The sequence below is a fragment of the Macaca mulatta genome, chromosome 11, assembly GCF_049350105.2.
Source record: "Macaca mulatta isolate MMU2019108-1 chromosome 11, T2T-MMU8v2.0, whole genome shotgun sequence".
Lineage (NCBI taxonomy): Eukaryota > Metazoa > Chordata > Mammalia > Primates > Cercopithecidae > Macaca > Macaca mulatta.
This window is the reverse complement of record NC_133416.1, coordinates 118,052,434-118,066,911: the sequence shown is the minus strand read 5'-3', so window position 1 is coordinate 118,066,911 and position 14,478 is coordinate 118,052,434. Positions and strand designations below refer to the sequence as shown.

The 14,478-nt window shown below is 45.5% G+C and overlaps 1 protein-coding gene across 3 annotated transcripts in view; it reads right to left on the bottom strand.

The window, feature by feature from the left end:
* CCDC63 (coiled-coil domain containing 63) overlaps positions 1–14,478 on the bottom strand; it is an 88,728-nt gene that overhangs the window by 21,906 nt on the left and 52,344 nt on the right. For all 3 annotated transcript variants that reach the window (XM_077955060.1, XM_077955062.1, XM_077955061.1), the window contains 4 exons: positions 11,944–12,063; positions 6,520–6,701; positions 4,174–4,355; positions 931–1,151 (listed from right to left, as the gene is read on the bottom strand). In XM_077955060.1, coding sequence (XP_077811186.1) covers positions 931–1,151; positions 4,174–4,355; positions 6,520–6,701; positions 11,944–12,063 — 705 coding nt within the window. The remainder of the gene's footprint in view (positions 1–930; positions 1,152–4,173; positions 4,356–6,519; positions 6,702–11,943; positions 12,064–14,478) is intronic.

The following is a 14,478-nucleotide window of genomic DNA, read 5'->3' as shown; positions in this document are numbered from 1 at the left end:
CTCTCTTTTTTTTCTCTTCTTACAATCCTTTAAAAATGTAAAAATCATTCTTGGCTCATGGGCTGCACAGAAACAGCCATGGACTGTAGTTTACTGAATGCTGGTTAATGAAACACACCATGGATTATAAAGTCACTATTGGGTTGGGGGACATGAAAACATTAAATGTAGGTATCCATTGTTACAGGCCAGGCACGGTGGTTCACATCTATAATCCCAGCACTTTGGGAGGCTGAGGCAGGCCAGGAGTTTGAGACCAGCCTGGCCAACATGATGAAACCCCGTCTCTACTAAAAATACAAAAAAAAAAAAAAAAAAAAAAAAAAAGAGGGCATTGTGGTGGGCGCCTGTAGTCCAGCTACTCCGGAGGCTCAGGCAGGAGAATCTCTTGAACCCGGGAGGTGGAGGTTGCAGTGAACCAAGATCATGCCACTGCACCCCAGCCTGGATGACAGAGCAAGACTCCATCTCAAAAACAAAAATACAAATAAAAAGTAGGGGGACAGTGGGAGCAATGGTTCACATTTGTAATCTCAGTACTTTGGGAGTCCAAGGTGGGAGGCTCGCTTGAGGTCAGGAGTTCGAGACCAGCCTGGGCAACATGGCAAAATCCCAACTCTACGAAAAATGCAAAAATTAGCCAGGCATGGTGGTGCACACCTGTAGTCCAGAATACTCAGGAGGCTGAGATGCAAGGATCATTTGAGCCCGGGAGGTCGAAGCTGCAGTGAGCCAACATCGCACCATTGCACTCCAGCCTGGGTAACAGAGTAAGATCCTGTCTCAAAAATAAAATGTAGGGGGAATATAGGGGTGTTGACCAAACTGATTTCTATAGTGCCTCTCACAGAGCCTTCCTGGGAGACTGCTCTGGAAAGGCTGCTGTGGACACAGGGGCCCCAGGGCCTAGGAAAGCAGAGCCACCCTGACCTGGATTCGTTGGGTCCTCTTGTGCATCATCTCCATGTCGTTGTTGAGCTCCGTGACATACGTGAACCGAGCAAAATTCTTCTCCTCCTTGGCCAGAAAATCTTCAATGAGCTGGTTTAGGTTCCCACTCTCAGCCAGCTTCAGCAGCCGGAGGTGGGCCACCTCGTAGCTCTCAAAACTCTCTCCCTTGCTCTTCTTGACATGCTTCTTCGCCTTGAGAGCTAGGAAAGGAAAAATCAGCCACTGTGACACTCAAAAGGAAGCGCCTCAGATCCATGCCAGGCAGACAGTAGCGTGATCAATATTATCATTATGGTCAGGCATGGTGACTCACGCCTGTAATCCCAACACTTTGGGAGGCCAAGGCAGGCGGATTACCTGAGGTCAGGAGTTCAAGACCAGCCTGGCCAACATGGTGAAACCCCGTCTCTACTAAAAATACAAAAATTAGCCAGGTGTGGTGGCACGTGCCTGCAATCCCAGCTACATGGGAGGTTAAGCCGGGAGAATTGCTTGAACGCGGGAGGCAGAGGTTGCAGTGAGCTGAGTTTGCATCACTGTACTCCAGCCTGGGTGACGGAGCAAGACTCCATCTCAAATAAATAAATAAATAAATAAATAAAAATATATATACACACACACACATAGATATACATATATGTGTGTATGTGTATATATATTTATATATACGTAGTAGTGGTAGTAATAGCAGCAGTAGTAATAGTAGTAGTAGTAATAGTAGTAGTAATAGTAGTAGTAGTAATAGCAGTAGTAGTAGTAATAGTAGTAGTAGTAGTAATAGCAGTAGTAGTAGTAATAGTAGTAGTAATAGTAGTAGTAGTAGTAATAGTAGTAGCAGTAGGAGGAGGAGGAGGAGGAGGAGGAGTAGGAGTAGTACTAGTAGTAGTATGCCTTAGGGATGAGGTTAGATGTTTCCAGGAGATAGAGCAGAAGCTTCACCCATCATTCATTTCACAAATATCTCATGAAGCATTTACTATGAACCACACACACTGTGCTAGGCACTGCTGATACAAAATCCCTGCCCTGGCCGGGCATGGTAGCTCACACCTGTAATCCCAGCACTTTGGGAGGCCAAGGTGGGAAGATCACTTGAGCCCAGGAGTTTAAGACCAGCATGGACAACATAGCAAGACCCCACCTTGACAAAAAATTTTTTTTAATTAGGCCGGGTGCAGTGGTTCATGCCTGTAATCCCAGCACTTTAGGAGGCCAAGACAGGCGGATCACAAGGTCAAGAGATCGAGACCATCCTGGCCAACATGGTGAAACCCCGTCTCTACTAAAAATACAAAAATTAGCTGGGTGTGGTGGCATGTGCCTGTAGTCCCAGCTACTCAGGAGACTGAGGCAGGAGAATCACTTGAACCCAGGAGGTGGAGGTTGCAGTGAGCCGAGATTACGCCACTGCACTCCAGCTTGGCAGCAGAGCAAGACTCCGTCTAAAAAAAGAAAAAACATTTAAAAAATTAGCCAAGTGTCGTGGTGAGTGCCTGTGGTCCTAGCTACTTGGGAGGCCAAGGTGGGAGGATGGCTTGGACCTAAGAGGTCAAGGCTGAAGTGAGCTATGACTGTCACAGCACTGCACTCCAGCCTGGGAGAAAGAACAAGACCCTGTTTCTTTAAAAAAAAAAAAAAAAAAAAAAAAAAAGGATCTTTTAGGCACACCTGACCATGTGACCTTTTACAGGTAGTGGCTCCCCACTGTTTTGGTGAGGCTCAGGTGATCCTCCCACCTCAGCCTCCCCAGTAGCTGAGACCACAGCAAGTGTCACCATGCCCAGCAGTTTATCCCAAACAGCTGCTTTTCCTCTGGGGGTCTAGAATGTTGGTATGTGCTAGGCAGAGGATGTCTACACGACCAGCCCCCAGTAAGAATTTGGGGCACAGAATCTCTAGTATACCCCACTATGAGACAACCTTTTTTTTTTTTTCCCCCAAGAGACAGGGTCTCACTCTGTCACCCAGGCTGGAGTGGTGCAATCATAGCTTGCTGCAGCCTCAAACTCCTGGGCTTAGGATCTGCTTTTTTGTACCCCTCAGCACCTTGTCACCATCAGACCTCCTGAGATCAAGCCATCCTCCAACCTCAGCCTCCCGAGTAGCTGGGACTACAGGCACGTACCACTATGCTCAACTAATTTTTTGAATTTATTATAGAGATGGGGTCTTGCTCTGTTGCCCAGGCTAGTCTTAAACTCCTGGCCTCAACTCCTGATCCTCCCGCCTTGGCCTTCCAAAGTACTGGGATTATAGGCATGAGCCACCATGCCCAGCCTAGTAGATAACTCTTGACATGTGTGGTCACAGTTAGATCCTGGAAGAACCACGTGTGCTCAGTGTGATTCTACTGGGAAGCTTGCGCCCAGTTTCCTCCAGACACCAGACCACACACCTTCTCCCCGTGTTGACCTTGCTTGGCACCTTTTCACTGTTATGCATCACAGCCGTGAAGGTGCCTCCGTGCTGAGTCCTGCGAGATATTCTAGTGAATCATCAAACCTAGAGATGAACTTGGGGACCCCGACAATAAGTCTCCCTCTAAACAATAGAAAGAGAGCCCCAAATGAAGACACACGCCGTAAATTAGGGTTCGCAGATAAAATAGAGGGTTCCCAGTTGAATTTGAATTTCAGACAAATGTATTTTTAAGATAAATATGTCCCAATTATAGATAAACAAAAAGTTTTATCAGAAGTATGTCGCAAATGCTGCATGAGACATAGTTATCCTTAAATATTTATTTATTGTTTATTTTATATTTAAAGGTAACTAGGCTTTTTTTTTTTTTTTTTGAGACAGGGTCTGAGAGTCTTATTCTGTTGCCCAGGCTGGAGTGCGATGGCATGATCTTGGCTCACTGCAACCTCTGCCTCCCAGGTTCAAGTGATTCTCCTGCCTCAGCCTCCCAAGTAGCTGGGATTATAGGTACTCACCACCATGTCCAGCTAATTTTTTTGTATTTTTAGTAGAGACAGGGTTTCACCATGTTGGTCAGGCTGTTCTCAAACTCCTGACCTCAAATGATCATCCTGCCTTGGCCTCCCAAAGTGCTGGAATTATAGGTGTGAGCCACAGTGCCCGACCTTAACTAGGCATCTTATATCTTTATTTGCTAAATTTGGCAACCACAAGGAGACTTGGGCACCTTCACTTAAATAGAGAGAGAGAAAGAAGGCAAGAAAGAGAGCGAGAGAGCAAGTTTGCTCCTGTAGAGTGTACCTTCCTCCCTTTTGGCCTGCTCCTCGAATTCATTGCGGTCATTCAGCTTGACAAGCAGGAAGGACTTGAGCCTGCTCTCGTGGGCATAGAGACGCTCCAGCTCTCGGATCTCCAGGTTGTACTGAGAGATGTCCTTCTTCTGGCGGTCCTTCATGGCAGCCATTCGAGCCATGGCCTCCACCCTGGGCAAAAGGTACAGAGCCTGAGCATCTGAGGCTCCTCCTCTCTGCTTCCCTTTCCCTGCCAGTCCAGAAGGCGTTCCTGCCTAGACAATGACTATCACTTTTATTAATTATAATGGTTTCTGGTTGTGTAAAAACAACCCTCCTTACCTGAACAACAAGAGCTGTAAGCTCTAGATCACTCCCAGAAATGATTTTCCTATCATTATCATCATCATTGCCTTCAGCATCACCATCATCATCACCACCATCACCATTACCACTATCACCATCACTACTATCATCACCATTATCACCATCACTACTATCACCATCATCACTGTCACCATCATCACCACCACCATCACCATTATCACCACCACCATCACCATTATCACCACTATCATCACCACCATCACCATCACCACCCCACGACCACTATAACCATCATCGCCCTCATCACCACCATCACCATTATCATCACTATCACCACCATAACCATCACCACCCACCACCACTATAACCATCATCACCTTCATTATCCATCCACCATCACCATCACCACCCCACCACCACTATAACCATCATCGCCCTCATCACCACCATCACCATTATTATCACTATCACCACCACCATCACCATCACCACCCCATCACAATTATCACCACTATCATCACCACCATCACCATCGCCACCCCACCACCACTATAACCATCATCACCCTCATCACCACCATCACCATTATCATTACTATCACCACCACCATCACCATCACTATCACCATTATCATCATCACCACCATCACCACAATCATTACCATCACCACCACCATCATTATCACCATCATTACCATGACCACCATCACCATCATCACCACCACCACTGCCATCACCACTATCATCATCACCATTATCACCATCATCACTACCATCACCATCATCACTGTCACCATATCATCCTCACCACCATCACCATTATCACCACTATCATCACCACCACCATCACCACATCACAACCATCACCATCTTCATCACCACCATCACCATCATCATCACCATTACCACCACCATCACCACCACCATCACCATCATTACCATAACCACCACCACCATTACCACCATCATCATCACCATTATCACCATCATCACTACCATCACCAACATCATCACTGTCACCATCATCATCCTTACCACCGCCATCACCATTATCACCATTATCATCACCACCATCACCACCACCACCATCATCATCCCCATTATCACCATCATTACTATGACCACCATCACCATCATCACCACCACCACGATTGCCACCTCACCATCATCATCACCTTCCTAATCACCACTATCATCACCATCATCATCACCATCATCACCACCGTCACCATCATCATCACCACCACCACCATCATCATCATCATCACCATCATTACCATCACCATTATCACCATCATCACCATGATTACCATCACCATCATCATTATCTTCCTAATCACCACTATCATCCCCATCATCATTGCCATCACCATCATCGCCACCACCATCACCACAGTCATTATCATTACCGTCACCATTATCACCATCATTATGGTCACCACCACCATTACCACTTATCAGTTACTGTGTCCCAGGCACTACCTTACATTTATATATCATTTAATCCTCTTCACCGTCTAAAGAACTCCTACAACAATATAGTAGTGATGAAACCAGGATTTAAACCCAGATCTGTCTGACTCTAAAGCCTATGCCCTTCACAGCCAAACTATATGCCTTTTGCTCCTATGAGTGTGAGGCCAGCAGAGACCCAGATTGAGAAAGATCCCCTTGGACTAGAGGCAGGGGCACTTGGAGGAGATGGCACAGCACAGAGGTCTGAATCTCAACTTCACCACAATCCCACTTACCTAGATCTCAGGTAGGCATTTTAGCATCTCTAAGCCTCCATGTCCTAGTCTGTAAAATGGGGATAATAACTCCTAGGGCAGTTGTGAGAGTTAAAACAATACCCACCAGAGTACCTAGCATCATGCCTGGCACACAGTCAGTGTTCAGAATTATTACTACTATGATTTAAGATTCCCCAACACATAAGGACCAGGGGCAGTGGTGGCCCAGAGTAGAAAGCTAGATGCTCAGCAAGGGGCTAAGAGACCTCACTGCCCCTGGACCTATCACCAGCCCACCTCTGCTCATAGGCCTGAGAAGATTGTTCAATGGCCAAGTTCATGGTTTTCTTCTGCATCAACAGGCACCGCTGGAGCTGCTGGTAGACATTGTCATAAGCAGCCTTCTCAAATCGTAGGTCTTCAATCTCCTTCCGGAGCTTGGCATTAGTGGTCAGCATCTTGTCAAAGTGAACAGTGACCTGTTGAAAAGGCCATGCTTCAAAACAGGTCTCATTTCTGGGGTGTAAGACAAGGTTCCAGAAGGTACCTGGAGGACTGTCAGGTCTTTGCCCCATCTCACTCCCAAGGGCCATGGAAGAGTGGTTAGAGCACTAGGCAAGAGGTTCAACTGGTTGGAGTCAGTTGAGTGGCCCACCAACTGGCTAAGGGCCCTTTAGTGGATCCTTTTTATTGTATCTCAAATTCCTCAACTACTTTTAGACCTAACTTCCAGTTTTAGGCAATTAACAGAGGAGAGGGGAACAAGCTAAATGACACCATAGGAAATAATAAGCCAAACTGAGAAGGTATTAATAGAACTTTCTACAGGACAATTGACTTGGACTCCTCAACAAATTGATAGCATGAAAAATAAAATGGGGTGGGGCTGTTTTCATACAGGGTTTCTCAAACTCAGCACCACTGGCACTTTGGGCTGGATGATTCTTTGCAACAGGGGGCTGTCCTATGCTTTGTGGGATATTAAATACCCCCTACATTCAGGTGGCACCCTCACCTCCAACCCTGTTATGACAACCAACAGGGTCTCCCTTAGGAGACAACATCCCTTTGGAGGCAAAATCACCCCCAATTACTGAGCCTTAAAAAAAGAGACTCTGCCATTTGCCACAACATGGATGAAACTGGAGGACATTATGCTAAGTGAAATAAGCCAGACACAGAAAGAAAAATATTGCATGATCTCATTTATATGTGGACTCTAAACAAAAAAAAAAAAAGTCAAGGCTGGGTGCAGTGGCTCACGCCTGTAATCCCAGCACTTTGGGAGGCTGAGGCAGGTGGATCACCTGAGGTCAGGAGTTTGAGACCAGTCTGGCCAACATGGTGAAACCCCATCTCTACTAAAAATACAAAAATTAGACAGGCGTGGTGGTGGGCACCTGTAATCCCAGCTACTTGGGAGGCTGAGGCAGGAGAATCGCTTGAACCTGGGAGGTAGAGGTTGTAGTGAGCCGAGATCACACCACTGCACTCTAGCTTGGGTGACAGCATGAGACTCAGTCTAAAAAAAAAAAAAAAAAAAAAAAAAAATGCTGGACGTGGTGGCTCATGCCTGTAATCCCAGCACGTTAGGAGGCCGAGGTGGGCGGATTACAAGGTCAGGAGATCGAGACCATCCTGGCTAACACAGTGAAACCCCGTCTCTACTAAAGAACACAAAAAATTAACTGGGCATAGTGGCAAGCGCCTATAGTCCCAGCTACTCGGGAGGCTGAGGCAGGAGAATGGCGTGAACCCAGGAGGCAGAGGTTGCAGTGAGCCGAGATTGCGCCACTGCACTCCAGCCTGGGCGACAGAGCAAGACTCCGTCTCAAAAAACAAAACAAAACAAACAAAAAAAAGAGGCAAATATACAGAGATAGAGAATAAAAAAGTGGTTACCAGGGGCAGGTGGGGTGAGGGGGACAGGGAGCAGGGAGACGGAGGTCAGAGGATAGCAAGTAGCAGATATGGAGGAGGAGCAAGTCTAGAGCCCTAAGGTACAACATGAGGACTCCAGGGACTCTGACTGTACTGTATTTGGGGTGGGTGCAGTGGTTCATGCCTGTAATCGCAACACTTTGGGGGACCAAGATGGGTGGATCACCTGAAGTCAGGCATTTGAGACCAACATGGTGAAACCCTGTCTCTACTAAAAATACAAAAAATTAGCTGGGCGTGGAGGTGGGCACCTGTAATCCCAGCTACTCAGGAGGCCGAGGCAGGAGAATCGCTTGAACCTCGGAGGCGAAGGTTGTGGTGAGCCAAGATTGTGCCACTGCACTCCACCCTGGGGGACACAGCCAGATTCTGTCTCAAAAAAAAAAAAAAAAAATTGTACTGTATTTGGGATTCCTGCTAATGCGCAGATTTTAGAGGTTCTTGTCACAAAACCAAAAATGGGTAACTATGTGAGATAACAGATATATGAATTTGCTTCACTATAGTAACCACTTTAATATCTATATGTATCCAGTGATATATTATATACCTTAAATATACACAGTAGAATTTAGTTTTTATTTTTATGAAATAGGGTCTCGCTCTGTCAACCAGCTGGAATGAAGTAGTGCAATCACAGGCTCAAGCAATCCTCCCAGCTCAGCCTCCCGAGCAGCTAGAACTACAGGTGCAAACCACCATGCTGGGCTATTTTTTTGTATTTTTAGTAGAGACAGGGTTTCACCAAGTTGCCCAGGCTGGTCTCGAACTCCTGGGCTCAGATGATCCTCCCATCTCAGCCTCCCAAAGTGCTTGGATTATAGGTGTGAGCCACCACACCCAGTCTATCTTTTTTTTAATAAAATAATTTTTAAAGTTTTTTTAAAAGACCATGTGAAGTGCTCCCATAAGCACTGAGAAGAAACAACTCCAAAAAAATATTCCTAACAGCAAAGGGATTTAATTTCTTTGGAGGTTTTCAAAGTATGTTCTAAGAAACATTTGGTTTCTGTAGGGCCAACACTGGGGTAAAGCAAGTGAGGCAACCAGGGCATGAAATTTAAGGAGGCACTCTCTCTCAGGTGCCAGCCCTGTGATTCCTCAAGCCTGAGCAGGAGAACCTCCTAAAATGTTGCATCCTGAGCTCTTTGCTTGCTTCTGCTAGTCTCAGCTCCGGGTGTTCCTGAGTGTCTCCATCGCCACCACACAAGGTAGGGGAGTCCCTAGGAGCAGAGCATTCTGATTCTATCTTTGCATCCTCCACTTCCTCTTGGGAAGTTATCAGTTATCAGTTATTTGCTCTTTACTGTGAATTTTGCTCCAGGACTGTAGGCATACTATCTATCCTCTGACTGTGGGGGAGAAAGACCTGACCTAGGGGGAGGACAGTTATCAGTTATCAGTTATTGGCTCTTTACTGTGAATTTTGCTCCAGGACTGTAGGCATACTATCTATCCTCTGACTGTGGGGGGGAAGACCTGACCTAGGGGGAGGACTCTCAGGCCCCACTGAGTAGGTAGAGGATATTTAGGACCATGGGGGTACTCTGAGACCCCGAAATCACCTTTAGAGATGGCTGCCTAACCTTTTTCTTTTTTTCTTTCTTTTCTTTTTTTTTTTTTTTTTCTGAGACAGGTTCTCACTCTCTCATCCAGATCCAGACTGGAGTGCAGTGGCACCATCTCGACTCACTGCAAACTCCGCCTCCTAGATTCAAGAAATTCACCTGCCTCAGCCTCCCAAGTAGCTGGGATTACAGGCATGCATCATCATGCCCAGCTAATTTTTATTTTTTATTTTTATTTTTGTATTTTTAGTAGAGGCAGCGTTTCACCGTGGTGGCCAGGCTGGTCTCAAACTCCTGACCTCAAGTGATCCACCCACCCTGGCCTCCCAAATTGCTGGGATTACAGGCATGAGTTACCACACCAGGCCAGCTGCCTAACCTATTAAAAGGCACAATCACATCTGGTTAGGGATGAAGGGAAGAGGGGACTACTTTGAGATGCAAAAAACAGACCTCTCAGAAATATAAAAAGGAGCATTACTACAGATCTTATGGAAAAACTACAAGGGATATACTAGGAACAACTATATACCAACAGATTAGGATAATTTAGATGAAATAGACAAATTCCTAGAAAGACACAAACTACTGAAATTGATTTGAGAAGAATAGAACATCTGAATAGACTTAGAACAAAAAAGCAGACCTCTGAGGCTGCAGTGAGCCCTGATCATGCCACTGTACTCCAGACTGAGTGACAGAGTGAGACTCTGTCTCAGGAAAAAAAAAAAATTGTACCTATAGACAAGTCATCATTAAATCATGCATGCATTTAGTAACTCATTCAATCAACAGACATTTGCTGAGGCATTAAACACCATGCCAGGCATTACATCTATGATTCTTAACCAATGGGATCTTCAGTCTTTCTGGGTTTGCTAATAACGGTACAGATGCCTGAACCTACGCCCTGGAGGTTCTGATTTGGTGAATCCGGAGGGGATCCAAGAATCTGTATTTTTAACACATATCCTGGGAATCCTGAGGCACAGCTGCAAATCACTGGGCATGGATATTAAAAAAACACTGCCCTGTCCTTCAGCAGCAACTTGGGGAGGTATACAGAGATCAGATCCAGTTAGCTCCCACCATGCCTGGTCAAAGCCTGGGGGTCAAAGTCCAGGGGAAGCTAGGAGCTTTGTTTAGTGAGGGAATGACAGGCTTTCTTCCAAATCCATTCACTTTCTCTCTCTAGTAGCTCACGTGGGAGCTACAGTTTCACAAACCAGACTGGAATGTGTTGTTTGTCCCTGTCCGTCATTCCTTCTCCACTTTTTTTGCTTTTCCAGGTGAACCACCTCTCCTCTAATCCACATATTTTGGATAGGGCTGCCCTTCCCTGACTTGGGGTGGCAGTGGGTGGATCTGGGAGAGAGGGGCCCCAGGGTAGCCATGTGACTCAGGCCCATGTATTTCATTCTTCTGACCTCCATGATTGGTTCAGAAATGGGCAAATGACCCAAATTGGCCCAGTGGGAACTCTCCCCAGAATATGTGATTAAACTCTTAGGAAAAAGATGTTTCATTTCTACTAGCATTTGTTCACACTGGGGGCTACCCAAAAACGAAATCCACTCAGAGGAGAGATGGACAGAGAATATGTCTTAAAGACATGTATGGAGCACCTAGATCCAGCTATGCCTGAAGGCCCCACTTCCTCTTCTGGATCTTTCAATTCTATGACAAACACGTTCCCCTTTTTGCTTAAGCCAGATTGCAATTTAGGGAACCCTGCCTAATACAAAAGTCACTATAGGTTGAGGGTGATCAGTGTCACCTTTCCCATTATCAAGTTATGCATATCTATGCCGACTAATTCTTAGAGACAACACCAACAACAAAAAGGCACTGGCTATGACAGAGGCATGAGCAGCTTGTCACGGAGGAGGAAGGTCTAACTAATGCTGCTTTGGTAATGGGTAATATTTGAGCTGCTTCTTGAAAACAAACAGGAAGTTTGGGGCAGAGAACTAAGAGTAGGCATCCCAGGTAGGTTGGGGGATTCAGGTAAGGGTTTGAGGGGATAACCGCATTTGCTAAGGTGGACAGTAAATCCTAAAGGCTTCCTGGCCTGTGTGTCCATTAGTTCACCTGCTCCTGAGTCAACCAGGGAAATGGGTATGTTCTGCTAATGACTGGGCAGACATCATTCTTTGCTCTGAGCAAAGTCGGGCAGAGCTGTTTGCAGAGCTGCAGAGAACACCTTACATACGAGATTCAAACGGGTTTCCAAAATGTGAATCTGTTTCTGCAGTTTCCGGGGGTTATTGGCCTCCTGTATTTTTGTGAAAATCTGTTTTTGGTTTGCGATTTTTTTTTCCATCTCAACAATCTGAAAAAAAAAAAAGAGAGAGAGAGAAAGAGAGAGAGAAATTCCAGCTGTGTTAGCATCTGTGTGGGTACCAGTTCTACAGTTCACTAACTGAAGTGTGCTCAGACAAAAACTGCAATGTTCTTTCTTCTCCTATAAATGGAATTTTTACTTATCTCTTGGATGCCTCCTCAATTAGACTGAATCTTAGCCAGTCTGGGCTACAATGAAGCAATCTGGGGATCTGCTGTCACCTGTGCATGTAAATATCACTCACCTGTGACATTTACATACATTGACATACATTCTGCCTACCCAAAGCCATGGTTTCCAGCAGAAATGACGTCGTCCTCCTCCGAGGGACTTTCTGTAACCTTGAAGAAGTGATTTTTTGGCTCTTGCAATGATGAAGGCACTAGTGGCATGTAATGGGTGGGTCACGAGAGGTCACATACCCTGCAGCATGTGAGATAGCACCAGGCATCCAAGACTTATCCTCCATCCTTGTGACTTCCCAGTGCCCCTCTGGACATTACGTAGATGAGAGACCTCCTTATATTTTTATTTTCTTTTGAGACTTTCTTTTCTTTTTTTGAGACAGGGCCTCACTCTGTCGCCCAGGCTGGAGTGCAGTGGCACAATCTCGGCTCACCACAACCTCCGCCTTCCAGGTTCAAGCGATTCTCCTACCTCAGTCTCTCGAGTAACTGGGACTAAAGGCATGCACCACCATGCCTGTCTAATTTTTTCTGTATTTTTAGTACAGACGGGGTTTTGCCATGTTGGCCAGCCTGGTTTTGAACTCCTGGCCTCAAGTGATCCACTTGCCTCAACATCCCAAAGTGCTGGGGTTACAGGCATGAGCCACTATGCCTGGCTCCTTTTCCACATCTGGTCAAAAAAGATAGTTTGATTCTAGGTACAGAAAATTTGGCCAGCATTTTGGGAGGCCAAGGTGGGAGTATCACTTGAGCCCAGGAATTTGAGACCAGCCTGGACAACAAAGTGAGACCCCCATCTCTACAAAAAAATCTAAAAATAGTCAGGCATGGTGGCAAGCACCTACAGTCTCAGCTACTTGAGAGGCTGAGACAGGAGGATCACTTGAGCCTGGGAGGTCAAAGCTGCAGTGAGCCATGATTGTGTCACTGCACTCCAGCCTGAACGGAGCAAGACCCTATCTTAAAAAACAACAACAACAACAACAACAACAAAAAACAACTATCGTTTCTATGTACACACACAGAATTTTCCATTCAATTCTAATAGACACTGAATTATCCGAGACTGTAGTCACTGTATCAATTAAGAGAAGATTATTCTTTGATTTGTTTGTAACTCTACTAAGAGTTGGTCACCATTCTGAAAATCACATCACCAGCACAGCCTGAATCATGTTCTTCAAGTCGTGGATACAGTCGGCCTGCATCTGTCTGTAGTGTGTATAATGTTTGGCGATTCTGCCTATCAGTGCAGTTTTTAGGCCAGGGGTCTGCAAACTCCAGCCCGTGGCCAAATCTGGCCCACTACCTGTTTTTGTCAATAAAGTTTTATTGAAACCCAGCCATGCCCCTTCATTTATGTATTGTCTATGGCTGCCCTCGAGCTACAAAGGCAGAGCTAAGGACTTGTAACAGAGACCATGTGGCCCACAAGGCCAAAATATTCACTATCTAGTTCCCTGCAGAAACAGTTTGCTGACCCTGTTCTAGGTAAGTCAGATGAGGACATTCACATATTAAAATAAACATCATTTTAGTACAAATAATGATTTTAAAGCATAAGTAAAGGGAAAATATTCTATCATTTATGGATTTCATTTCAGATTGTAAAGGGATAATTATTTGCTGTTGAAAAGGGTGTTGGCAGACATAATGTTGAATGAAAAAAGCCAGTTATAAAGTGCATATCCTGGAAGAGGTGATTTACATGCAATTCTATATGCAGACAAAACAAAGTTATGATGCCGGAGATCAGGATGAGGTTCCTTGGGGGTGGTTTGTGAAAGAGACCAAGGAAGTCTTCTGGATGCTGCAATAATCTACCTCTTGATCTTGGTGATGATTACCTGAGTATATACTTAAGTATCAGTTCATTGAGCTGTATCCTTAAGACGTGTGCATCTCACCATGTGTAATTAACAACTCAGCGGAAGAAGAAAGGGAGGAAGAAAGAAAGGAAAAGAAATGGGTGTTAGAGGCCGGGCATGGTGGCTCACGCCTATAACCCCAGCACTTTGGGAGACTGAGATGAGTGGATCACTTGAGGCCAACATGGTGAAACCCTAGCTCTCTCTTTTTTTTTTTTTTTTTTTTTTTTGAGATGGAGTCTTTGCTTTGTCACAATTTTGGCTCACTACAACCTCCGTCTCCTGGGTTCATGCAATTTCCCTGCCTCAGCCTCCCAAGTAGCTGGGATTACAGGCATGTGCCACCA